Source organism: Amborella trichopoda, chromosome 4, assembly GCF_054954075.1.
Source record: "Amborella trichopoda isolate Santa Cruz 75 chromosome 4, AtrichopodaSantaCruz75HAP2 v2.0, whole genome shotgun sequence".
Classification (NCBI taxonomy): domain Eukaryota; kingdom Viridiplantae; phylum Streptophyta; class Magnoliopsida; order Amborellales; family Amborellaceae; genus Amborella; species Amborella trichopoda.
The window spans coordinates 55,975,337-56,001,013 of NC_142339.1; the positions used below are offsets into that span (position 1 = coordinate 55,975,337).

At 35.2% G+C, this 25,677-nt stretch overlaps 1 protein-coding gene and 1 long non-coding RNA gene across 8 annotated transcripts; both read right to left on the reverse strand.

Moving 5' to 3' along the window:
* Positions 1-3,493: 3,493 nt before the first annotated feature.
* LOC110007052 (uncharacterized) lies at positions 3,494-13,694 on the reverse strand. Of its 7 annotated transcripts, XR_016054949.1 has the most exons (5): positions 8,464-8,651; positions 6,144-6,190; positions 6,008-6,056; positions 5,895-5,920; positions 4,991-5,079 (listed from the first exon to the last, which is right to left on the reverse strand). It is a non-coding gene; the product is annotated as an uncharacterized LOC110007052 (long non-coding RNA). The 7 variants fall into 7 exon arrangements; XR_016054946.1 differs by lacking the exon at positions 5,895-5,920 and having other exon boundaries at positions 3,494-5,079; positions 8,464-8,653; XR_016054948.1 differs by lacking the exons at positions 5,895-5,920; positions 8,464-8,651 and adding an exon at positions 13,394-13,649 and having other exon boundaries at positions 3,821-5,079.
* Positions 13,695-22,795: 9,101 nt separating this feature from the next.
* On the reverse strand, positions 22,796-25,601 carry LOC148782617 (uncharacterized). The gene has a single exon (XM_088865863.1). It carries the CDS (start codon positions 25,355-25,357, stop codon positions 22,997-22,999), a length of 2,361 nt encoding a protein of 786 aa, XP_088721989.1. The 5' UTR covers positions 25,358-25,601; the 3' UTR covers positions 22,796-22,996.
* Between the last annotated feature and the right edge of the window lie 76 nt (positions 25,602-25,677).

Here is a 25,677-nt window from a genome sequence, read left to right on the forward strand (position 1 = left end):
ATGTAATTTTGTAGTAAAAAATTACTAGGATTATCTTAAAATCTATTTTCATAACTAATTAAAAAAAAATTAAATTCCAAAAATGGTTAACATCAATTAGATCTATAAATATATAAAAATCTTGAAAATGGACGGTTTCAATAATGTGTTGCAAGATGCACTATTTCTGGGACTCAAAAACTCTGTTTTTTTTCATATTCATACATCTCGATGTCGAGATGATCGATTAGAAGGTTTTTCAACATTAAAATAACATTTTCCGAAAGATTTTTGAGGTGCATATGTGATTCTACATTTTAAGGTTGCAACCTTATATAAATTTTTCCATATATATATATATATATATATATATATATATATATATATATATATAGAGGAAAACTCTTCCCAATGCCTATAGGTGAAAATGAACAGTGATTTTGCCTACTTCATCACCGTCCAAACTTCATCGCACGATTACGATTGTCCGGCAGTGTATCATTTTTCACTTATTTTTCTACCATGCGGAATAATCTAAAATTTGGAACATGTGTACATTATAGTGAGGTACACCTAATAAAAATAATAATTCGTGAAACGTATTTGACCAAAATACCCCCAAAAAGTTTCGGGGGTATTTTGATCAATTTTTTCATGTAAAATATTTTTTTGATATTTTTCATAGATTTGCTTATTTTTTTATTAACATACAGTCCAAATTTCAGGTCATTCCAATTTGTAGAAAACTAATTAAAAATAAACACTACCGGACAATCGTGACCGAGCGATGAACTTTGGACGGTGATGAGGGTAGGCGAAATCACTGTTCATTTTTTCCTGTGAGCTAGGGTGAGCCCACTAGCTCACAGAAAAAAATGAGCCCAATGGCCCAAATTTAATCAAGGTTGATCTGATGATCACGAATGTCCTGTAGTGTTTGAATTTTAAATATTTTTCTACAAATCCAAATCACTTGAAATTTGGAACGTGTGTACATAAAAAATAGATGAAAATTCGAAAAGTATCAAAAAAATATTTTACATGAAATAAATTGACCAAAATATGCTTGCAACAATTTTTTTCACGAATTATTTTTTATATTTTTATTTGGTAAATCTTGATGAGAAGAACACACGCCTAAGATTTCAAGTGATTTGGATTTATAGAAAAAAAAATATAATTTAAACACTACCAGACATCTGTGTTCATCATATCAGCCCAGATTCAATCTGGGCCGTTGGGCTTATACTATTCCATGAGCTAATGGGCTCACTCAAGGTTTTTCCTCTAGATATATATATATATATATATATATATATATATATATATATATATATATATATATATATATATATATATATATATATAAAATGGGATTAGCCCATTAGCTCATATGAACATATGAGCCCAACGGCCCAGATTGAATTTGGCCGATCTGACGATCACGGATGTCTGGTAATGCTTGAATTTTTTTTTTTTAATATATCCAAATCACTTGAATTTTAGGTGCGTGTTTTTCTCATCAAGGCACACCTTATAAAAATATAAAAAAATTTATTCACGAAGAATAAAATAGCCAAAATACCCCCCAAAACTTTTCTAGGGTATTTTTGTCAATTTATTTCATGTAAAATATTTTTTTGATATTTCTCAAAGATTCACCTATTTTTTATGAACACATTTTTTAAATTTCAAGTGCTTTAGATTTGTAGAAAAATAAATAAATTTCAAACACTACCGCACAGCTGTGATCGTCAGATCGGCCCAGAATCAATCTGGGGTGTTGGGCTCATATGTTCATATGAGCTAGTGGGCTAATCCCATCATTTTATATATATATATATATAAATATAAATATATATATATATATATATATATATATATATATATATATATATATATATATATATATATATATATATATTTATTTATTTATTTATTTATTGAAAATATGGCCTATCAAGCCCTTTCATTCCGGGAATTTATTTTTTAATAATGGTACAAAAGTCATTTTATATACTATATGTGAAATCCCATGTGGTTGACATGAGGCAATGCCATATACTAAGATCAATTCTGGAACTTTTATAAGATGTTGCACTAGAGGGAAAACCCAATGTCACTGGAGGAAAAACCTAGTGATGTGTTTGGATTCTAAGAATTGTTTTTTTTCTACATTATAAATGTACAAAATTATTTAATTTCTAAATATCTTTTATCAAATTGTAAAAATGATTGGATGACATTTTATTATATGGGTCATTAATGCACTAATAACATGTTACGCTCATTATATAAGATTAACAGTTTCGTGACAACTTGTTAATCCTAATTGGCTGCACTTAAAGAAATTAAGGCCAGAGTTATACTTGGATCTCAACTCCTATAGACTATGAATATGAGAGGTATAAAAGATTCTATATAAAAAGAGGTTAACCCCTCTAATAAAAGAGTGATAATGATGGAAAATTGGTGAAGGTGATTCACTAAGAGGACTCTCAATGTAGCTTGTCACCGGATACCTTGGTCTATAGATTTTGGTATGAAACCTTAAATCCCTTTTGTGATTTAAAGAAACATCGGAGTAAGTTGTTTATTGTTTTTATTTATTTATTTATTGATTTTCATTATTGGGACTAACACAATATATATATATATATATATATATATATATATATATATATATATATATATATATATATATATATATATATATATATATATATATGGGAAAATGATGAGATTAGCCTACTAGCTCATCTGAACATATGAGTCCAACGTCTCAGATTGAATCTGAACCGATCTAACGATCACAAATGTCCGATAGTGTTTGAATTTTAGTTTTTTTTCTACAAATTCAAATCACTTTAAATTTTAGGTCTGTGTTTATCAAAAATAGGTGAATCTTCGAAAAATATCAAAAAAAATATTTTACATGAAATAAATTGACCAAAATACCCCCAAAATATTTCTAAAGGTATTTTGGTCATTTTATTTTTTACAAATAAATTTTTTTATATTTTTATAAAATGCGCCTTGATGAGAAGAACACATACTTAAAATTTCAAGTGATTTGAATATGTAAAAAAAAAAAAACTAAAATTCAAAAACTACCAAACATCCGTGATCGTCAGATTGACCCAAATTCAATCTGGACTGTTGGGCTCATATGTTCATATGAGCAAGTGGGCTAATCCCATCTTTTTCCATATATATATATATATATATATATATATATATATATATATATATATATATATATATATATATATATATATATATACCCATTTAGAAATACATAACAATTTGTTCACTATTTGAAATCAGAACGACGCAAATAGCTTAATGACCTTATTGGTTGTTCAATATTTGAAATGGTTGCTTATTATTTTAACCTTGAATAAGTAGAGGCACTTATCATTTCGTCAGGCATTAGGAGGCATTTTGTGTTTTTCATGACATGCATGATTGATATTTTTCCAAATCGTAATTTTATTTTTTCATAAATTTAATATTTTGTCTATTTACTTAAAAATCGGTTGTGGATTCATTTTCAAATTGGGTGACACACTCAAAAAATTAAAATATGTATTTTAAAAATTAACGAGATACCCAAGAAAATATGTTTGGATGTTTTGGCCCATTTTTTCATAAGGCGTATGCCTTAATGAAAGTACATCTTTTTTTTATTTATTAGGCGACCATATGTGGATTTATATATGCCATAATTTTTATATCAATACAATTTTTAGATAAAATAAGAAATTCTAAGCTCAAATCCTAGAAAAAGGATACATTATTCTTTTCATGTGTATAGAGAGAGCGGTTTGTTTTGTATATATTTTTGTTTTTATTTTAGGCTAGTCTATGAGTTAAAAGAGGTTATGCAAAGAAAAAACAAGCAGCAGCAGCAGTAAATAAGCAATTCGTTTTTTGCTCTCCCTATATGAGCCGACCCATTTAAGGGAACCTTTCTTTTGTATTGGCAACCACCAAATGTCTTTCCCAGTGAGCCCATCTTCTTTTCATGAATTTCTTCTTCTATTTCTGGGTAAATGGGGGTAAATCAGCGGGGATTTGGGCCCCTATCCTTAGGTGAGACCGGAGTAAGAGACTTCATCATAGGGCTTGGTACTACCGTCAAGGCCCCAACCCATTCTCATTTTTATGAATTTCTTTGGTTAGCATTTAATATAATTCCTCATGCCTGTAAATCTCCCTTCATACAATCTATCTCCTCCACAAATCTCTCATCATGTGTTATCAGCAAGTATACCTCCCTCTTTTCCTAGTTCTTGAAGAGCTGTGAACTTGTCCTCCTCTTTCACCAACTCCCAAGAATACAGAATGGGATTGTAATGTACAAGTCAGAACAATTAGCTTCATCTAGTACACTCAATTTGCCACCCTTATCACATGTTAATGTGATGCCACTTTTGGTGAAAATGAGCACCTCACCTGCCAAAAGTTGTGGATACCCATGGTTGCTCATTTTGTCACACATATCTGCAATGTGGTGTGCTTCCACCCACTTTTTTTCTTGGGTTAGACCCAAGACCCAGCTTTCGAACCATGGTTTCCGTGTGCAATACAAACAACAACATCCTGGTCTAGGGTTGTATGTTCCTGTAGGTGGTCGGTTCTGGTTTATAGTCTCCCACTTCTTCATCCACTTCCTTTGTCTCCATGTTGAAAACCAAGATATCTCCAAAAAGGAGGTAACATATGCGGCCGTGTGATGCTGATCTCCAAGGGGATACTGCCACAAAGCATAAGGTGGATGGCATGTTGGCCTGGGGTTATTTGGTTCGTTTTGAGCCCCAGTAACTCCAGCCATTAACGAATTGGGCGAAGATCTTGAAATTGCACTTTTCAGGGATGAAATAAAACCCAAAGTTATCAACATATAAAGGACCAGAAAATTTTGGAATGGGGGAGCATTGGCCAGTTGCTGGGTTGGCAATGAAGAAAGTATCTATGTTTTCCTTACTAAGGCAGCATAGAATGCCATGGCTGATTGCCATATACTTGGGTGCTTTAAACTTCAAGCTTCAAGATGCGAAACCATCGCCGAGATTGTAGAGAGATCCAAAAAAGATTCTGTATTATGAAATGATCAATATTTTCAGTCATTTTACATAGTTATAGTTATAATTGTGTGTAATTTGAATTCTTGTTAGTAATCTTAATTACTCTACAATTAATAAAATTTCAATCAGATATATTGAAGTCCCATTGATCAACTAATAAATAGATTTTTGATAAAAATACTATAATATCCCATATAAAACTTGCCATTGAGAATATCTCAATAGGAGTCATTGTCACTAAAATGGTAGGTTGCACTCAATAAATATTAGGAATTCACTTCGCCATAAACCAATGTTTCAAAAAACAGCAATTCAGATTAGGAATCACAGATCTGAATCGGGAATTGGTGGGGGACTAATTCATGAAAATATCCCATCCACATAATGTGGACTCTTCAGATTGAACGAGCCCATATCCAAGGGCCACAAAATAATTCCCTTTTGTTTTAGTTAAATATGATCTTTATATGAGCATAGATGATAGCAGACTAAAAACTTGAACATAGGAAATATTCTGGTCAATTTTTTTGTTTAAAACATTTTTTATTATTTTTATTTGATGTCCCATATAAAAAAGGATCTATACTTCAAAATTTTAGAAGAAAGATAATTTTTTATTTTTTTAAAAAAAAAAACAGAATTATTTTATGGCTGTTGAATGAAACCAGGTTCAACCGTTAAAGAATCCATCACATGGATGCTATACCATCCCATAAAAGAAGCTTATCTTCATATGGGGTGCAAGCTTCCACCTCTGTATGATTCCTGTTTCTCAGCTTTTTTAACTTGAGCTTCTCATGGGTTTCCATAACCACTTGCTTATACCTCCATTTATCCACAAAGATCATTAACTGCATCAAAGAACTCTCCCTTAATCAAACCATACAAGAATACATCCACCAAGTTCTGGTCAAATTTAATACTTGGGTTTTACTTGCCAGAATTCACCATCATCTGATTCGTCCATTTATCCACAAAGATCATTAACTGCATCAAAGAACTCTCCCTTAATCAAACCATACAAGAATACATCTACCAAGTTCTGGTCAAATTTAATACTTGGGTTTTACTTACCAGAATTCACCATCATCTGATTCGTCACCTTAGTCCATGGAAGTGAGCTGTCGAACATAGAAGAACACATTTGCAATAATTTTTTTTTAAAAAAAGCAAACCCTTCAACAACTACCACCACTAGGAAATGCAAAGGGAAACAGGAATGAACAACTACCACCACAAAGGAAATGCAAAAGGATGCAGAGATGAACTACCACCACCACAAAGGAAATGCAAAGGGATACAGAGAAGAAGAGTGATCTCCTTCAAACATATGAAAGTTTATAAGATGCACAAAAACAAAACCATAAACAGAAAGAAAACAAAGATATTCCAAGAAGCATTCATGAGCATTGCATTCCCCAAAAGAGAAGACAAAAATCTAAGAATCATGTATCCAGAACATGAAGAATACAACTGTTCAGAGCCTACACTGCACTCCATTTCTTGGGTGATCAAAAGGTGCAAATGAAGCTGACATTTTCCAGAGTTTTCTTCAAAGGAACCCCAAAAGAATCTTCTCTTTGCCCTAATTTGTCTTTAACCAACTGAACACAACTCCAAACAGGAATTAAAACCCACCTAATATGAGGAAAAAAAATCCCAACTTTTCTAGCTAGAGCTTCCACATTTGGAGAAACCCAGCAAATTCCTCCCAGAAAAAGCCCTAAACTTGAGGAGAAATGAGCCCAGCAATCCAACAATGATTTCCCATGTTTAAAGAGCATAATCGAGCGAGAGAGGCAGGCCAAAATGTGCACAAATTTCCAGACAAATCCATCACATGGTTAGAATAAACCCAAAATTATCACCATCTAATTTTGCATCTGTGTAGAGGTTAGCAAGCTTTTCTGCTCTTGTAACCTATATTATAAAATCCAGAACAAAGAGAAGCAAGGCAAAATCACAAGGATCACAACACAGAAAGTTTTGACATTCAGTTCTTCTTTTTCAGAGATATAACAAAATAAGAGTCATGGAATTCAGATTTTAATGGCTATTAAGCCTGTTTTAGACCATAGACTCAGCATCAATTTCTTGAGTTTTCTTTGTTTCACTTATGAATATTGAGCAAATTTTCTGCCTCTTCTCCAAAACTTAACACATATCTCTCCAAGAACGCCTTCTCCGATAAAACACAAATTGTCAATAAACTTGCATCCTTTTCCAGCAACTTTCTTGACCTCAACACTTTCAATAGATTAATCCTTGGGATCAACCTTCTCTCTAAATTAAAACAGAATATATTAGGATGAAAACACAGATATTTCTCATCATATTTAAGTTCGTTGATGAAATAATCCATAGTCTTTTGCAACTTCTGTTCTGATAAACAAAAGATTACAGGCATCTTTTGGAAAGCGGTGCGAATATCTTCTTCTGACAACCCAAAGCTCTTAAAGAACTTAAATTTCCTCTGCCATGTCTCCTTGCTCATCAAACTCATGAACCCAACAGCATGAGAGTACATTTTAAAGTGAGATTCAATACCCAATTCCTTAACTTTCTCTGTGATTTCTATAAGCCTAATGGACATCACTTCAAATAAGGGTGTCCTTTTCAATAAGAGTGCTCTCAACTTCGAGCCGCCAATTCCCTGGCTCTCCATGAACCTAACATTGGACTGCAATCTCTTGGACACCAATCTACGACCTTGACCTTTGAGAAACTTCAAGACACCTTTGGGATCCAAGTAGTTTTAAAGGAAGAGAATGTTAGGGAGAAGTCTTTTGTTTAAGCTATACATAACAATGGTTGGATTTGCAGAGATGACGGCCCCAAGATCGAATTTAGAAAGGCCCAAATCTTCAAACAATTTGAATTTGGGTATTAGGTTTTTCTCGACATTGGCTGCAAGAAGATGGGGGCACTTGCTGATATGGATTGCTTCAAAACCTTTGGCTTTGAGGAAGTTTAGTACCGAGAGAGCTTTCTCAGGGGTTTTGACATGGAGAAGCTGGGAAGATGAAGCAATGGCTCCTTGCTTTGAGAACCCAAAAGAGTCCACAAACAGATTAACCATGAAAGAAGAAGTAGAAGAAGGTAAGGCCGTTCCATCATTAATGAGAGAAGAAGGAGAAGTGAGAGAAGAGGGTTTGTGGAGAATGTTGAACATAAGAATGAAGAGAGAAAGGAATGACATGGGAAATGAGAAATTGGGGTTTGCAGAAAGATTGGGCTTTTGTCAAGGCCAGGATTTTGAAGATTTAGAAGAAGATCATCAGTTACAGTGTTAATGGACTAACAACACTTTTGCACTCAAAAAAAAAGGAGAAGATCGTTTATGTTCTGATGAATGAAGAACACCCAACAAAGAAAGAAAGAATGAGGACCATACCCAGTGGCTTGCTGTAATGGGAGGACCGGTAGCTTCCTTTACGCCCTTTCTTTCCCTTACTGCAAATAGTTTATAGAGAGAGATTGAAATAGCGAGGGAAGTGCCTTCGTCAAGGTTTAGAGCGAGAAAGTGTGACTGTGACCCTCGGGGCTTGACATGTATCAGAGTAATTTTTCCCTCGATCGAGTGCGAGAAGGATCGCACTTAGTGCTTTAAATGGGTTTAGGTTGATGCTGAAACAAATCCGCCCCGACCGGGTAGGGAGTAGCCTAGACCCAAAACCGGATCAGAGCCCTCAGGTCCAATATCTAGACCCAGACAGGGACCCAGATGAGGTCGATCCCATATGGTAATCCAATTAGTGCCCCAAATTACACTTACTTATGTTGGAAAAACTGGGTGATCTAACTGGTATATACCCATTTAGATTGGAACTGGCCATTGGCCATTGGCCATTGGCCAGTTTCGGGTTCAGGCGGTTTTCATGATTGATTGGTATTTTAATAAAAAAATTCAAAGTAAATATATATAAAATTTAAAAAATAAAGAATTTTATTTATAATATATTTTTTAATATTCTTTATATTATGGTAAAGATTAAAAATTATTGTGGTCATTAATACTCATTTCCATAGCTTTCCATTTTTTTTGACGTGTAAAAGAGATGGCCTTGGCTCGGGTCTATCTTAGTAGAGGACCTAGATGCGGACCAGCACTCAGACGAGTCTAGATTCCTGTCATTCAAACCACCAGACTCGGGGATGGCACCCAAAGCACTAGACACCCAAAGCACTAGACTTTGAGGATAGGTTTGCTCAATCTAAACCCAACCTAACCTTGGTTTTCGTATTCCTTCTATAATAATGACACAGTTTCTATGAGTCCAGGTAAAAATGATTCGCCTATTAAAATTTTATTTTTGAGATGGATATTTTGACCTAATTTTTAAAAACATCTAGTCTAATTTTGAAATAGATTTTTAGACCTCATTTCTAAAGACATGCAAGTTCTAACATGGAGATCATAAATATAAAAAAATAAATAAATTTTTAAAAAAATTAAAAAAATAATTTTATTAAAAAAACATTTGAACAATCAGTTTCAATTGTTTTGTTTATCTGTTTCAATTATTTTGTTTATAGATAGATCACCTATTTGTATCCATCTTTAATATGTCTTTAATATGGATGCCTTATTCTCCAAGGACTGTAAATGTAGAAATACGGTCCCCGTCGCATGAAATAATTGTCCTAATCGTAAAGCCTTGGAGCACTATCAAATGGAACATTATACGAAGGATATTTGTACAATGTGTCAACCTTGGATAATCAAAGTTAGGCGCCTCCAAAACTGGTCAAAAGACAATTTGAGTGCCACAAACCTCTATTACGATTTGAAAATCCATTTCCACCCCAAGTTATGAAATTCAAAACTTAAAATGATGCTAATTTATAAGCTCTTGAAAATGTTGAAAAAAAATTAAATATGTTATAAACCATGTGCAAGTCACAAAGAACTTAACAAAACTAATCAATAAACCCCATATTGTCAAGAATGCATGGGCTTCTCATTCAAGCTCACAATTACGGAGTTGGCGAAATTCTCACAATTGTCGAGAATGATATTCATCAGCTCAGGTGCATTCTCCCTCAGAATTACATTGGCAAGGACAAGAGGGAGTGACTCCAAACCTTTGAGGCCTTTAAACACAATCGAATTGTTAAATATCATCCCCTGTTTCAACGCCCATTCATTCTTCTCATTCAAGCTCAAACACGACTCTCAAAACTCGACCCGTGGACCGGAACCCACCAATTTCGTCAAATTTGAATAGAACCCATGGGCTTCTTTCTCCTCCACCTCCATTGCCACCTAATAAGCATCACCCATCTTTTTCCTGGATTCAATGCCCACATTGCTGCCTCTTGGGTGTTCAAAAGCACATTACAAGCCTTGCTTTGGACCTTATCGGCATCAATCAAGTAAAGCCTGATAATGTTAAGCAGCCATGATATTATAGCACAAACTATCACACATGTCACATCATAACAAAGGTGGCCATTGCATAATCGCGGGGTCTATGTCAAAATTTACCTCCACTTTGAAAGATGGGCGAATAATCTCAAGCTATACAATGTTCACTTCAGAGTTTTGCGGGGTCTAAAATGGTGAAGAATAAGAAACCTTCTTCTCTACATCTATAACATCCTCATGCTTTGGCACGACAAAGTACTTGAGTATGGATGAGCTTCCTTCTCATTTTTAATTTCACTTTCTTCATTGCAAGCTCCAAGAACCTAGCAGTCACATCCTCGAGCATGAATCCAATTATGCTGAACTTTTCCCTCCATTATTCAGTAAGCTTCCTTTCTCCAAAACGCTTTTTTGCAAAATATACAACGTCCCATTTTCTCAATTTTTGATGGGTTCCTGATCGCCTGCAAAATATATTCCCTCTAGGGTATCCCATCTTCATTTCTCACCTTATAGATCAAAACCACCAAATTAAACGCCAAGTTTGCAGGCTGCTCTAGAGTATCAAGGATTTCGGACTTCTTATGGCTACAAAGAAAGTAGATTTCATTTGGGGGTAAAGCCTTGCATTGTTTCTGGGAACACATCACTGAGAAGGCAAATATTCAGGTCATTAGTGGAAGGTGGCTTTGATAATGCTATGGCATCAGCTGAAGCCTAAGAAGAGCTAAGATTTGGTGACCCCCACAAGCATACATACCAGTGTGTTGGTCCAACATTTGGTGACCTCCCACCTAGTATTTTTCATGTACAAGTAAGTTTTTTTGTTTTTTTTTTTTTGAGAAAATTTAACTGTATTAAAAGGCCCAAATTACAAAAGGTGAGGTGACCCAAGAGAAGAGGAGGGTACATCCTTGAACAAAGGATTAATGGTGGCCTAGAAGGCCAAAAGGTTCCTGACCTTATCTGCCAAAAGCCTTGCTGAGGACCTCCTTCCCCTGAAGATTCTCTGGTTCCTTTCAGTCCAAAGGAACCAAAGGGTGGCAGAGATGGATGCTTTCCACAGTAGCTTCCCCCCCTTCAACCAAGGTGAGTGGATAAAGGTTTGAAACAGATGAGGAGTGGATCTAGGGGTCATCCAAGCGTAATATATCTCAGGAAGTAGGTAGCTTCTCTACAAATGTGAAAACTGACTAGTAGCCAAATGATGCCCCCAATATTAGTTGTAACAACAGGCACCCTTCAACCAGATTAGTTTCATCAATCATCACCTCCGCTGTCATTGAAGGATCTGAATGATGCAAGTTTCCGCTGTAGTAGAGTTTCGAATACGAGATCCAATATTTCAGTGCATGACTTCCACAAAAAGCATATCTCAGAGGTAAAATAACCAAGACAATATTTTTAATCTTCATTAAGATGCCTGGAATTTTGTGATAGCAGCCAGTTTAAACTATCTGCAAAGTTCATACTGATGATTGGGCAAGTCCTAATGGAAAAGTAATGGCTAGGAGTTTCCAGAAATGATTCCCAGGCATTGCTTTGATAAAGCCCCAAGCATTATCTTCCAAACGTTCCAAGGAAGCAGAGGAACACAAGAAATGTCAACTTTCCATTAAACAAGCATCCGGAGAGTACATGAAGAGTCATATGCAGAGAGAGCTCCAAGCCAACCCTATTTTTAAAAGCAAACAAAATTTTTAGAACCAACTGAATTCTTGAATTGCAGAATCCATGACAAATATAGATGCATTTCTTGAAATTTTTTTTTTTTGAGAGAATCATTTCTTGAATTATTCCCTCCACAATCGATGCCTCAATCCTTAAATTCAAAAAATTTCTTAGGTAATCAACCCAAGCAAGAATCATCAAAAAAGGTCCAAGGAACAATGAAATGGCAGCTTCCCAATTAAAGAGGCATTTTAAGAGGACATGATAATTTTGAAAAAAAAGAAATCCACCCCATGAATGATATTTTAGCAGCTAATTTAGATCACATGCAATAAAACAAAAGTAGCCACTACCTGTTGAATTATTATCTCAACAACTGATGCCTCCATCAATAGATTCCATAGTTTCTTATGTAACCAACCCAACCCAACCCAGTTTCTAAAACCAAGAAGTAGAGAGCGAGAACGAAGAAACTTTCAAAGAGAAGAGCACAATGAGGGGTAAGGAGGAGTAGGTGGTTGGATCTGGTTGAGAATCCGAGTTTGGAGTTGAAAGAGAGAGAGAGAGAGTATTTGCATAAAAAGAAGCAACAAAATCTTATTAACCAACAGCTCTCATTTTGGCGGAAATCATCCATTCAAAATGAGAGAGAGAGAGTATTCGCATAAAAAGAAGCAACAAAATCTTATTAACCAACAGCTCTCATTTTGGGGGAAATCATCCATTCAAAATGAGAGAGAGAGAGAGGGAGAAGACATAAATGAGGCCTCTTGCGGGGCTGACTTTCCGCACTAGGGGCAATCTTCGCTGCAAAATAAGAGAGAAAGTGAAGCCCCTTTGCCCTGAAATGGGTTTTCAACTTCCCTCGCAAGGGTATACTTCCATCCCTAAAGGGGTGACCAATTTTTTGTGCCAAAGGCAGAAAGTCATAACTTGGGAAGGGTGGAGTGCATTTTCACTCCAAAGTTTGAAAATCAAAACAAATGGGTGGACTTTCTCCACAAACAAACACATACAAAATCCTAGACAAAACCGTAATATTGTCAGAATAAAACCAAAATTATAGCCTGCTAATTTGCATCTGTGTAGAGGTTAGCAGCCTTTTATAATCTACTAACCCATATTTTGCAATGCAGAAGCAAAGAAAAAATAGAAAGATGCCAAAGAGTGAAATTTGACATACAAATTCTTCCTTTTCAGTAATAACACCATTAAGGAATACAAAACCTCAAAAAAACAATAATCATTTAACCCAACAATGAAATAGAAAGAACGAGAACCGTACTCTGTGGCTTGCTGTAACGCGAGGAAGGTGCAGCCTGTACATTCTCTCTCTCTCTCCTCCCAAGCACCCCTACATTCTCTCTCTAAAATGGAGAAGGAGAATCTCTCTCTCCTCTCTCAGTCTTCTTTCAAATAGAGAGGAAGAAGCAGGTATTCTCTCTCTCACTCAATTTCAAACAGAGGGAAATGGTGGATGGGCCACATTGTTGGTGATGAATGAGAAAGTACTGGTAAGATTTCATGAGTAAACTTGTAGAGAGAGAGAGTGTAGCCATGACCCCTTGAAGAGTAGGGCGAAGGGTGATCATTCGGCTCGAAAGGACGGACGGTTAAGATCGTAGGACGAGAGATGGAATGGACGGCCGACGATGGTAGGCTAATTGGGAAATCTACGCTCATAACTCATTATAAAAGATGAAGCTTATATAAGGCCTGGGCTTTATGGAAACAAACTCGTGCCTCACCTCAAATTCTCATCCCAAAAACGGCAAAGGAAATCTGGATAAAGGCTCTAAAATTAGTCTAACACTAGCAATAACACTTAGAAACTAAAAAATAGTACAGATCTTACATACATGAGAATATTTATTTTTATGGTAGAATGGAAAGTATAGATAATTTATAACAATATACACTATTTTTAGAACTTGAAATCCTATTGTTTTTCACAACCATAATGTTAAAGTCCAGAAGATTGATATGAAAGCTTTCTCATGCTTGAATTGTGTTTTTTGATGAGTTATGAAGTTAGACTTTGCTTATTTTGATAGGGCTGGTGCCCTATCAAGCCATTTTCCTATTATAAAATGAAAAATTGTTTGATAGTGCAAATAAGTAAATCCTCACTTTATAACTCATTGAAAATTATAATTAAAGTATTAAAAAATCTTTATATCGATCATCTCGACTTAAACATTATGGTTGTAAAACAAATTACAATTTCAAACTCTAAAAATAATGCATACTGTAACAAAAGGCAATGATTCCATGCAACCGATGATGCAATAACCTTAAAAAACCATCTTATGGTCATTTGTTTGATCCAAATTTTGAAATATACACTCTTTTCATTCTAATGAACAATAAAAATAAATAAATAAATAAAAACACAACCTAAAAAGTATTTTTTTAGCACAATTAACATAGGCTGTTCATTTTGGTGAAAACCTTTGAATGATTTTTTCATTTCCAATTTTTTTGGATGGCTTTATTATCATTAGATGAACAATGTTAAAAAAGAAAAAAAATGATTTTGAGTTTATAAAGGCTAAGATCTTGAAATTCACAAAATGAATGGTCTAGATTCGTTTTTGGAGAGGACTCATTTTGACCATATCTAGGATTCAAATTGAACTTTTTTTTTAGGGGGATTGATTACTGAGATGAAGAGAGTGTGCAAAATTTGGAGTCATACAAATATCACAAACATGGTTTTCTAGAAGTGTCGTTACATTATACTGTAATACAATCGTTGCATTGAATCATTGATCCGTAACAAATTATCTAGATTGTTCATTTTACTTTAAAAATAAGTCTTCATAGTCTAGATCTATACCTTTTTTTTAGTTTCAAAATTTATTGCCAATATTAAAATTTGATTTTAGAGCCATCATAGAGATTTCCATCGTTGAAAGTACTTTTCGGATGACGATTTGAGACTAGCCTTTATTTTGTTTTCATAACGAAACCTCATACTAAATTATATACCAATTTATTTCCTTTTAGTGCCTTTCTAAGATTCAAACGTGCCTTTTTAAACGCTACCTTAGTTCATCAGACACTACGTTTTTACGAAGTTTCAATTTTACTTTTTTAGTTTTTTCCTTCTTTTTTTTACATAAGTCCTTCAATGTTGGTCATTTGACCTAGACTGAGATAGCTTGCAGTAATCAGAGGGAGGCAACTCACAGGCTGGTTGGATGCTACATGTGGCACATGTTTTCCAAGCAAAAGTATTGCACTAAGTATTTAAAAAAACGCCGAGTCGGTTCGACTCGGGAATCGTTATAGACGGCTTGAACCATTAAAAAAATCGGGAATCGTCCGGTTCTAGAGAGAACCAGACGAACCTGTACAGTGACTCGCCGATTCACTGTACGGAATCGGCGAGTCCCGTGAAGAACACGGGTTGCACAGTATTCTTCACGGGATTTTTCGAAATTTGTCATTTTTTAATCATTTTTCTTGTTTTTTTGGCATGTGATCTAATTTGCAGGCTTTAAACAGCTTTATTCAGCTTTTACACGAATTAAATGAATGAAAAATTTTGTGTTTTTAGATCACGAAACTTGCATTTTTAGGGTTTCCGCCTTTCCTTGTGTTTCATGCCAAATAGGGCATGAATCTTTCAAAATTTGTAGGCATTTTGATCGTAAAGTTGTTCATCAAAACCTTTTGTTACTAATTTGTGATAATCGTTGATAAAAACATAGTTTTTTGGAGATTGAAGGCTCCGGCTCACAAAACCAGGTAAGAAGTTTGGGTTTTTTTTTTCCGCCATAGGATTAATTTCACTGTATATTTTGAAGATAATGAGTTCAATTTGTAGGGTTTTTAATCTTTATTGTGTCTATTATGATTTAACATATTCAATTTTATGTAATTTGGTCAATTACAGCATGAATTTTTAGATGAACACATAGATGTCTATGGAACCAAATTTCTGCTGTTTTTTTTTTTTTTTTTTTTCTGCCTTTTGATTTTTTATTCATGATATATTAGAAATAATGTGTTCAAAATTTAGGTTTTTGATTCCTTATATTGTTGTTTATTAGAAAATGTACTCAATTGGATGTAATTTATTCTCTTAGAGGTGGATTTTTTAGTTAAAATGGCTTATGTAAGATGGCTATGTGAAGAACATAATTTTTGTTTTTTTTTTTTTTTTGTAATCCATGATCGAATTTTTTGTAATACTTGATCGATTTTTTTGTAATCCATGATCGAATAGTTTTTTTTTTTTTTTTGTAATCCATGATCGAAATGTTTGTTTTTTTTTCTTGCAATCCATGATCGAATTTTTTGTTTGTTTTTTTTTTTTTGTAACCCATGAGAGAATTTTTATTAATCCATGATCGAATGTTTTGTAATCCATGATCGAAATGTTTGTTTTTTTTTTTGTAATCCATGATTGAATATCTTGTTTTTTGTTTTTTTTTGTAACCCATGATAGAGTTTTTTGTAATCCATGATTGAATTTTTTGTAATCCATGATCGAATTATTTTTTTCTTTTTTTGTAATCCACGATCGAATTTTCTGTTTTTTTTGTTTTTGTAATCCATGATCGAATTTTATGTAATTCATGATCGAATTTTTTGTAATCCATGATCGAATTTTTTGTAATGCATGATTGAATTTTTTGAAAATTTGTGATTTTTTTTTTTTTAATCAATGATCGAATTTTTTTTTGTAATCCATGATCAAATTTTTTGAAAATTTGTGATTTTTTTTTTTTAATCCATGATCGAATTTTTTGAAAATTTGTTAATTTTTTTTTTAATCCATGATCGAATTTTTTTTTGTAATCCATGATCGAATTTTTTGAAAATTTGCTGTACTTTTTTTTTTAATTTCTTTTTATCCATGATCGAATTTTTTGAAAAATGATGATTTTTCGAAAAGATGTGAAAATCGTGATAAGGTTTTGATTATCATGATGTATTAAATCCAATTTTTAATTTTTATTGTTCGAGTTTGCTGTACTTTCTTGTTTTTTTTCCATGATCGAATTTTTTGAAAAATGATGATTTTCGGAAAAGATGTGAAAATCGTGACAAGGTTTTAATTATCATGAGGTATTAAACCATATTTTAAATTTTTATTGTTAAAGTTTTTGTTCAAAAAATTGTATGTTGATAGATTATTTATGCAAAAAAATGCATGTTATTATATTTTTAATGCAAAACTGTATTTTTTTAATCTATTGTTAATGCATTTTTTAGTTGGAATGACTGATGTTAGCTGGCTCTGTGAAGAATTGTTTTTATTATTAATTTTTTACTGCAAAAAATATATGTTCTTGATAATTGAGTTGTAGCCATGTTTGGAGCTTGCATTTTGTATTATATTATACTGAATGTTTGTAATTGATATGTACGAAAATATTATTGTCAATAGAGGTATTTTGCAATAACAAATAACAACAAATATGACTACATGAACTACCCCAACTTATTGTCACTACACATGGTGATTATTTTTCTTGTTGAACTGTCAGGTTAATTTTATGCTTTTTACATCTTAAAACAGTTGAATCATGTCAAGATCTGCAGAAGACCCTGCATGGCAACATGGGGTCAGACTTGATCCCAACAAAAAAGATAAAATTATTTGTAATTACTGTCAAAGAGTAATCAGTAGTGGGGTACATAGGTTCAAGCAACACTTGGCGTGGGTTAAGGGAGAAGTTTCTGCATGCACTAGTGTTCCTAATAATGTAAAAAAACAGATGGCGGCAATTATTAATGCTAACAAAGGTAAAAAAATGGCCAAACATAGGATGAATGAGGAGATAGCTAGTTTATATACGCCATCAAGCAGGAATAATACAAAAGAGCAATATAATAATGACCTAGAAGAGCAATATAATAATGAGCTGGACATGGCCACAAGATTGAGTTTACATGAACAATATCAGAGGGAACGTGGGTTTAGAATGCCCGGTGGGTCTAGCTCAGACATGCATGGTGGGCCTCGCTCAGATATGCCTGGCGGGCCCAGCTCGAGGATGTATGGCGGGCCCAGCTCAAATATGTATGGAGGGGTTGGTGGCAATATGTATCAAGGAGAATCAAATCTTGAAGAAATTGTTTCTAGGTTACCTAAGAGTGCCAGTATTGCAGGTCATGGTCGTAAAGACCCATTTCTCTCAAAGCCTAAGTCACAACAGATGATCCTAAAAGGCATGGTTAAAGGTATAAGAAACATGTTGGGGAGATATATTGGTAAATAGTTCTACGATAAAGGGATTCCCTTTGATGCAGCCAATAGCCCATATTTTCCACCTATGGTCAGTGCAATCCAGAGAGTCGGGCCCGGGGTAAAACCCCCGACGACATATGAGCTTAGTGAGTCAATATTAGATGAAGAGGTGGAAAAAGTTAAAAAGTGGATTGAAGAATATAAACAGAGTTGCCCAAGGACAGGCATTACTCTCATGAGTGATGGTTGGTTGAATAAAGTTAGCAAAAATGAGTTTTTAAACTTCTTGACCTATTCCCTAAAAGGTACAGCTTTTTTGTCTAACAAAGACGTATCAGGGACGAAGAAGGATGTAAACTTCTACGTACAATTATATGATCAGATAGTAGAGGAGGTGGGAGATAAGCATGTAGTTCAGTTTGTTACGGACAATGCGCGTGCATGTGTTTCTGCGGGCAGCAAGTTGATGGATAAGAGGAAGTATCTAGTATGGACCCCGTGTGCTGCACACAACATCGATCTTATGTTAGAAGAGATCGATGAGATCAAAATTGTGAAGGAGACTCTAGAGGGAGCAAGGTTGGTGTCGAGATTTATATACAACCACTCTAAAACTTTATTTTTGTTTAGAGAACACTCTAAGAAAAAAGAGATAATCAGGCCTGCCATAACCCGCTTTGCAATCGATTACTTAGCTGTGGACTCCATTCGAGAATCTGAAGGTGCATTAAAGAGATTGTTTACCTGTGAATAGTGGTTAAATGACCGCCTCTCGAAGTCCAGTACCGGTATAAAAGTGGACAACATAGTCTCAAATAGGCGGTTCTGGTCTCGATGTTCCAGTGTTGTAGAGGCCATTGCCCCTTTGGTCACGGTATTAAGAATGGTGGATGCTGACAAAAAAGCTACCATGGGTATCCTTTATGAAGGTATTGAGAGGGCGAAATCAAGTATTGGGGAGAAGTGTAATTTTGCTAGCAAAGTGATCGATATTATAGAAAGGAGGTGGAACACCAAATTTGGACGTCCAATTCATTATGCTGGTAAATATATATTTATATCATTACAATGTTTCATTTTAAATCATTTTTTTATGAAATTGTAAATGACATTTTTCTACCTATATATTTTGTAGGTTACTACTTCAACCCAAAATTTTTCTATTTGACACCTGAACAACCCCACAAGATTATGGAAGGGGTCAGATACATTATTTCAAGGTTGAAGAGAAGCCATCAAAATCAAGTAGCAGCAATACAAGAGGTATTATTTAATGTTTGGGTAAGAACTTCATTGAGTTGTTATATTTGTGAGGAATAATGTACTAAAACGTAATATATTTATTTTAGCTTGCTATGTATAGGGATGCTATAGGATCCTTCGAAACTAGACTTGCCAGGAATTCTCGAACTATGATGGATCCAAGTTAGCCTCTCGCTAATATTTTGGTCATTCATATATTTAATCTTATGAATTGTTCTTGCCCTTACAATGCTTTTTACATTTTAATCCAGCTGGATGGTGGGAGATATATGGTACTGATGCACCTCGCCTAAAGAAGATAGCAATCAAGGTGCTCTCCCAAACATGTTCTGCTACTGGTTGTGAGCTCAACTGGAGTACGTTCCAATGGTTGCGCACTACTAAGAGGAATCAACTCGCTTCTGAGAAGCTTCATAAACTAGTTTACGTTAATTATAATTTAAACCTCCGAGAGCGACAAATAAGAAGGAAGCTTGAAGACTATGGACCGATAGACTTAGACACAATAATTGTCACAGACACAGCAGACCAATGGGTAGTAGAAGAGGAGGAGCCAGTGTTGCACAAGAGAGCATTCCTTGAGGCTATCGGTGATTAAGATCATGTAGAAAGTGATGAGCAGCATGAAAGAGGAAGCAGCCAGCCAACGTATCCACAATTCGTCGGAGATGTCGGTGATATTGCACTTAATGAGGGAGAGTGGAAAGGGGGTCTAAGAAAAAATGAGAGAGATGATGATTCTTAGGCCACCCTATCCCGGCCATATTATTCACATATCGAGTCCCAACAGCAACAGTGTAGGGATGAGCACCACTGTGCAGGTGAGCATGAATGATGGACAAGCTTCGGGGATTTTGGATTGGGAACACAACAAAACACTAACACTCAGGGATTTGGGAATAGTCAGACGCCTGCTAATTTCGATTTTTCGTTTTTAGATCGAATCAATGAATTGTCAAACGAATTCAATCAATGGCACCAGTGTGACCAAGAAGAACAACAACGTCGTTTATCATTTTATTTTTAGATCGTATGTTACTCATTTTATGCTTTATTGTAGTCCATGTATATTGATATACTTATTCCATGATAATTCTATGTTCATCCTTTTGTGTGATGTAAATTAAATGTTGAATAGTAGTTCATGAAGGGAAAGAACTTATCAATATTCGCATATTCATGCAAAAACATGAAAATTCTTAATGGATTACCCTCATTTCTTATTGAATTCCTAAAAATCAATATTACAATGAATTTTAATAATTTTTTCGGATTTTTTTGAAGCTCTATTCTGACCGATTCACCCGATTTTCGATCCGGATCACCTATTCGCCGATCCCGATCGGTTTTTTGGGTACCCGATCCGGGTCATCGATCCGCTTTTTAAACCATTGATTGCACTGAATATAGCAATTGAGATAAGAAAATTGTTTCATGCAGGCTGGACCTCATTTCTACTTATGCTTTCAAAAAGTGTAAAGCATCTATCTTAGAGATGGACGCATGTAGGTGTTCTATCTAAAAACAATGAAAACTAACAGTCCAAATGTTTTTTTACTAAAATTATTATTTTTAAATTTTAAAATTTATTTATTATTTTATATTCATGATCTCCATATTAGAGATCATATGTCCTTAAAAATTAAGTCTTAAAATCCATCTAAAAAATAGATTCGTTAAGAAGCCCACATTTCTACATTTGCGGGCTTGGCCACATAGAAACCGGGATCATTGGGATAAATTGGTGGGGACTCTTATCGGGAATTTGGGATGTTATTGTGATCGTCTCTTTTATTAGGAATTAATAGATAATTAGCATATTTCAATCATTTAACTTAAATTAATATTTAAGGGAAAAATCATTTAAATGATCAAAACACTTTATAAAACATTAAGATCGTTAATCATCCCGTTCGAATACCTCTTTACGTTTTATTTCCATCAGTATATCAATCCTTTTAAGTTTAATTGCCATAAGTATCTCCTCAATCCAAGAAAGAGTACTCATGTCATTTGAGTCAGTTTCAAGCCTTCTTTGCTTGGTATATGGCATGGATAATATAATGGGTGCTGATAAACAAGAAAAGAAGTGAAAATCACAGTGATACGAATCCCATAGTATAGCAAAATTTGACATACAAAACTCTCAGTAATTTAACAGAGGAGACGTGTTGGTTTTTTGACATCAATGGCTATGAAGACTGACCCGTAAGCTCCTCGCGACCCCATAATCTTGAGCAACTTTTCGCCTTAGTCCCCAAATCTCAACATATACTTCTTCAAACTGTCGATAAATTCACATCATATTTCATTATTTCAATACTGGAAATATATTATACCCAGGGTCACCCTTCCATCAAAACTATAAAAGAAAAAGATGGGGATACAACAAATTATAATTTATCATATTCCAATTCACAAACAAAATAATAAACAAACTTCAACTTCTGATCAGAGCAAGCCCATCAGGCACCATCTGGTAAGCAATAGAAACAGCTTGTGACCACCCATAACTATCAAAGCAATCAATCTTAGCCTCCCACTCTCCTTGCTCGTTGAACTCGTGATAAGGATTGCAGTAGGAAACATCTGAGAGTGAGGATCAAGAACCGATTCCTTTAACTTTCTTGGTGAATATTTAAACCGACTGGGCTTCAGGCAAAGTAACTAAGGTTATGCAATACGAGTGTTCTTAACTTCGAGCCCTCAGTTCCATAGCTCTCTATGAACCTTACATCACCGCTCTCTCTTGATTATGCCACCCAAAACCCAAGTGACTGATTTAAGAAATCGAACTGCATTCTCACTGGTCTGCAAATAGTTCTTGAAGAAAAGAACGAGAGGGAGGATCCTTTTCCTTGCCATATGCACAAGAAAAGAACGGTTCGAAGAGACACCTGAAGATCATAAACATCTTTCTTTCCAATTTAAGTTTATACTATGGATAGAGACACCTGAAGATCATAAACATCTTTCTTTCCAATTTAAGTTTATACTATGGATATTATTCACAGCAGTACCACTAAATGTATTAACTTTTACGTAAAGCTTAGACAGACGCTAGCTTCTCAACGTATGATGAATTTATATCTTCACCAAAAGGGTTTGACAATATTTACCCCCACCTACTGTGAAACATTTCCAATGGAGTAATTTATGGTCCCTTGTCAAAGGGAACTTCAAAAAATTAATAAAAAGATGAAAGCAAACTAAAAAATCTATCGCGAAGAAGAAACTTCAATTTGATGCAGTAGAAGGGACAAAATAATAAACATCTGAGGCCAATGACTCGTATCACAACTTTGTTAACTATCTAGAATATCACAAACTAATGAGGATCACACTGCACAATTCCTGAAAATTTTGAGAAGCCAATTGCAAAACACACATGATTTTCAGACTTGAATAGCTAGGCGGCTTCTAACCCCCCATTTCACCACTGATTCTCGTGTTCTCCTTGCTTGCGTTATAAATCCTCAATAAAAAGTCAGCTTCATCCCCAAAACCCAACAAATACTGCAAAAACTTCTCCTCTGTCAGTCCACAAATGCCTGATAATCCTATATCCTTTTTAACCAAATTCTTTGATTTCAAAGCCTGCAACACCTTATGCCTCGGAAGAACTCTTCCCTCAAAATCAAAACAAAGAAGAGAAGGGTGCAAAACCAAATAATCTTTATCGAAATTCAGTATGTTAATAATACCATAAATAACCTTTTGCAACTTCTTCTCTGACATTTCCAGTAACAAAGGGTTCCTGATAAACACAGATAGAACATTTTCTTCTGACCACCCAAAACTCTCAAAGGTCTTCAGCTTACTCTGCCACGTATCCTTGCTCAGGGAACACATGCATAAAACTGCGCGAGAGAACACGTTACTCTGACAATCAAGTCCCAACTTCTTAATTTTTCCCAATATCTCCTTAAACCACTTGGGTTCCTGTGTAAAACTGGCAGGCTTTGCCAACATGAACTCCTCTAATTGGGAGGCACCAACTCCATAGCTCAGCAGAGACCTTATGTTGGGCAACAATGCCTTCTTGGGGTTGGCCATAACAAGCTGACTATGTCGTTTTAGAACACTCAAAATGTCTTCATTTGTTTTCAAAATACTCTTTAGAAAGAGCACGGACGGTTCGAGATGCTTCTTGGTACTACAGGTAATAAAAGCTGGATTTGAAGAGAGGAATATGCCAAGATCAGATCCAGAAAGACCCAAATCTTGTAGCAATTTGAATTTGGATTTTAGAGTTGTGGTGGTAAGAATTTGGGGAACCTTGGTGATGATATTAGAGATAAGGGTATCATGGAGGCCAATGTTTTTGAGGAATTTTAACACAAAGAGAGGCCTTTTAGGGGATTTAAAGTGGGGAAATTGGTGAGATATTGCAATTGCCGCCTCCTCTGAAAGGTCAACTGAGTCTATCAGTTGTTTAACCATCAAAGAAGCTGATGATAAGGCCATTTCCTTACTATTACAAGGAGGTGAGAGAGATGAATTAGAAGGAGACATTAAGTTTACCTCATCACCAGTGAGAGGAAGCGAGAGAGGAGAAGAAGATGAAGCCTTCGCCATAGCATCAATTTCATCATTTTCTCTATTTCCTTTAAAAATATTCAACAGGTACTCCTCTTGTTCCCCGAAACTGAATACATACTTCTGCAAGAATGACTCCTCCGAAATAAAACAAACATTTGCTAAATTCACATCCCTTGTGAGCAAAGCACTTGATCTCAAAGCTTGCAACACATTAAACCTAGGAATCACCCTTTTCTCTAAACTATAACAGAACAAGACTGGGCGTGAAGCTAGGAAAGATTTATCATATTTGAGCTCATTGAGGAAGTAATCCATAACTTTCATTAACCTTTCCTCTGATCGGGACATCAAATATGGCGCCTTAGAAAACATAGTGAAGACCTCTCCTTTTGAAAAACCAAAACTCTCCAAAAGCTCAAGCTTAGCCTTCCATTTCTTCTCGCTCAACGAACTCATGGTATAAATTGCATAGAAAAACATCTTTGATTTTGGGTCACAACCCAACTCTCGAACTCTCTCTTCGACCTGCTGAAGCCTCTCAGTACTCTGATAGAAAAAACCTGGCCTGCTAAGCATGAACTTCTGGAGTGTCGGCCTAGCAATGCCACAACTCTCCAAAAACTCCAAGTTGGGTTTCATTATATTCCCCAGAACAACCATCTTGGAGCGCTTACAGTGCTTTATAGCACTTAAAAATTCTTCATTGCTGCTGAAATAGCTTCTGAGGAAGAGGATGGATGGCTTAAGATGTTTATCTATGCTGTAGCAGAAGATGAATGGGCTAGAAGAGAGGAAAGAAGCGAGTTCAGGACCCGAAAGGCCCAAACTTTGGAGCAATTCGAATCTTGGCTTTAGGGTTTTCTCTACACTGCATTTGAGAACTTGGGGTCGTACCCTGATAAAATCATGAATGTGGGTTTCATTGAAACCCGAGCTTTTGAGGAAGTTTATTACAGAGAGGGGCTTTTCAGGGGTTTTGAAGTTACCAAGGCGGGAAGAAGCAGCAATGGCTGATTCCCTTGAGAGCCCAACAGAGTCTACAAGAAACTTAACTGTACAAGATGAAGAAGACGGAGCCCAATAATAAGAGGAGGAGAAGAGAGAGGACATGGCCCTGATGAAAAGTGTTCGTGGGGAGAAGGAAAAGAAAGTGGTATGACTAGGGAAAGGAGATAATGGGGTTTGTAGAGAGAGAAAGAATGGGGTTTTGCAAAAGACATTAACATTAAAAGGGCCCATAACACCATTTCCGAATAAGACCTCAAGGAAAAAACAAAGGAAATGGAAAGGTTACAGAGAGATTAGGGAAAACGTACCTAGGACAAGTTCATGAGGGTAGAAGAAACCGCCACTTTACACATACTCTCTCGCTGCAACTTTGCGAGTCCTCAGTTCAAAATTAAACTTGCCCAAGTTCTCTCTTTCCCTTTAAACGTAGGGTTCCTCTCTCTCTCTCTCTCTCTCTCAAACATTGGGTTGGTGGAAGTATAGACTAAGGTTCTCGTGAGAAGGGGTGGCAATGGGTCGGGTCCGCCTGGGGCCAGACTCGTCCCAGACCT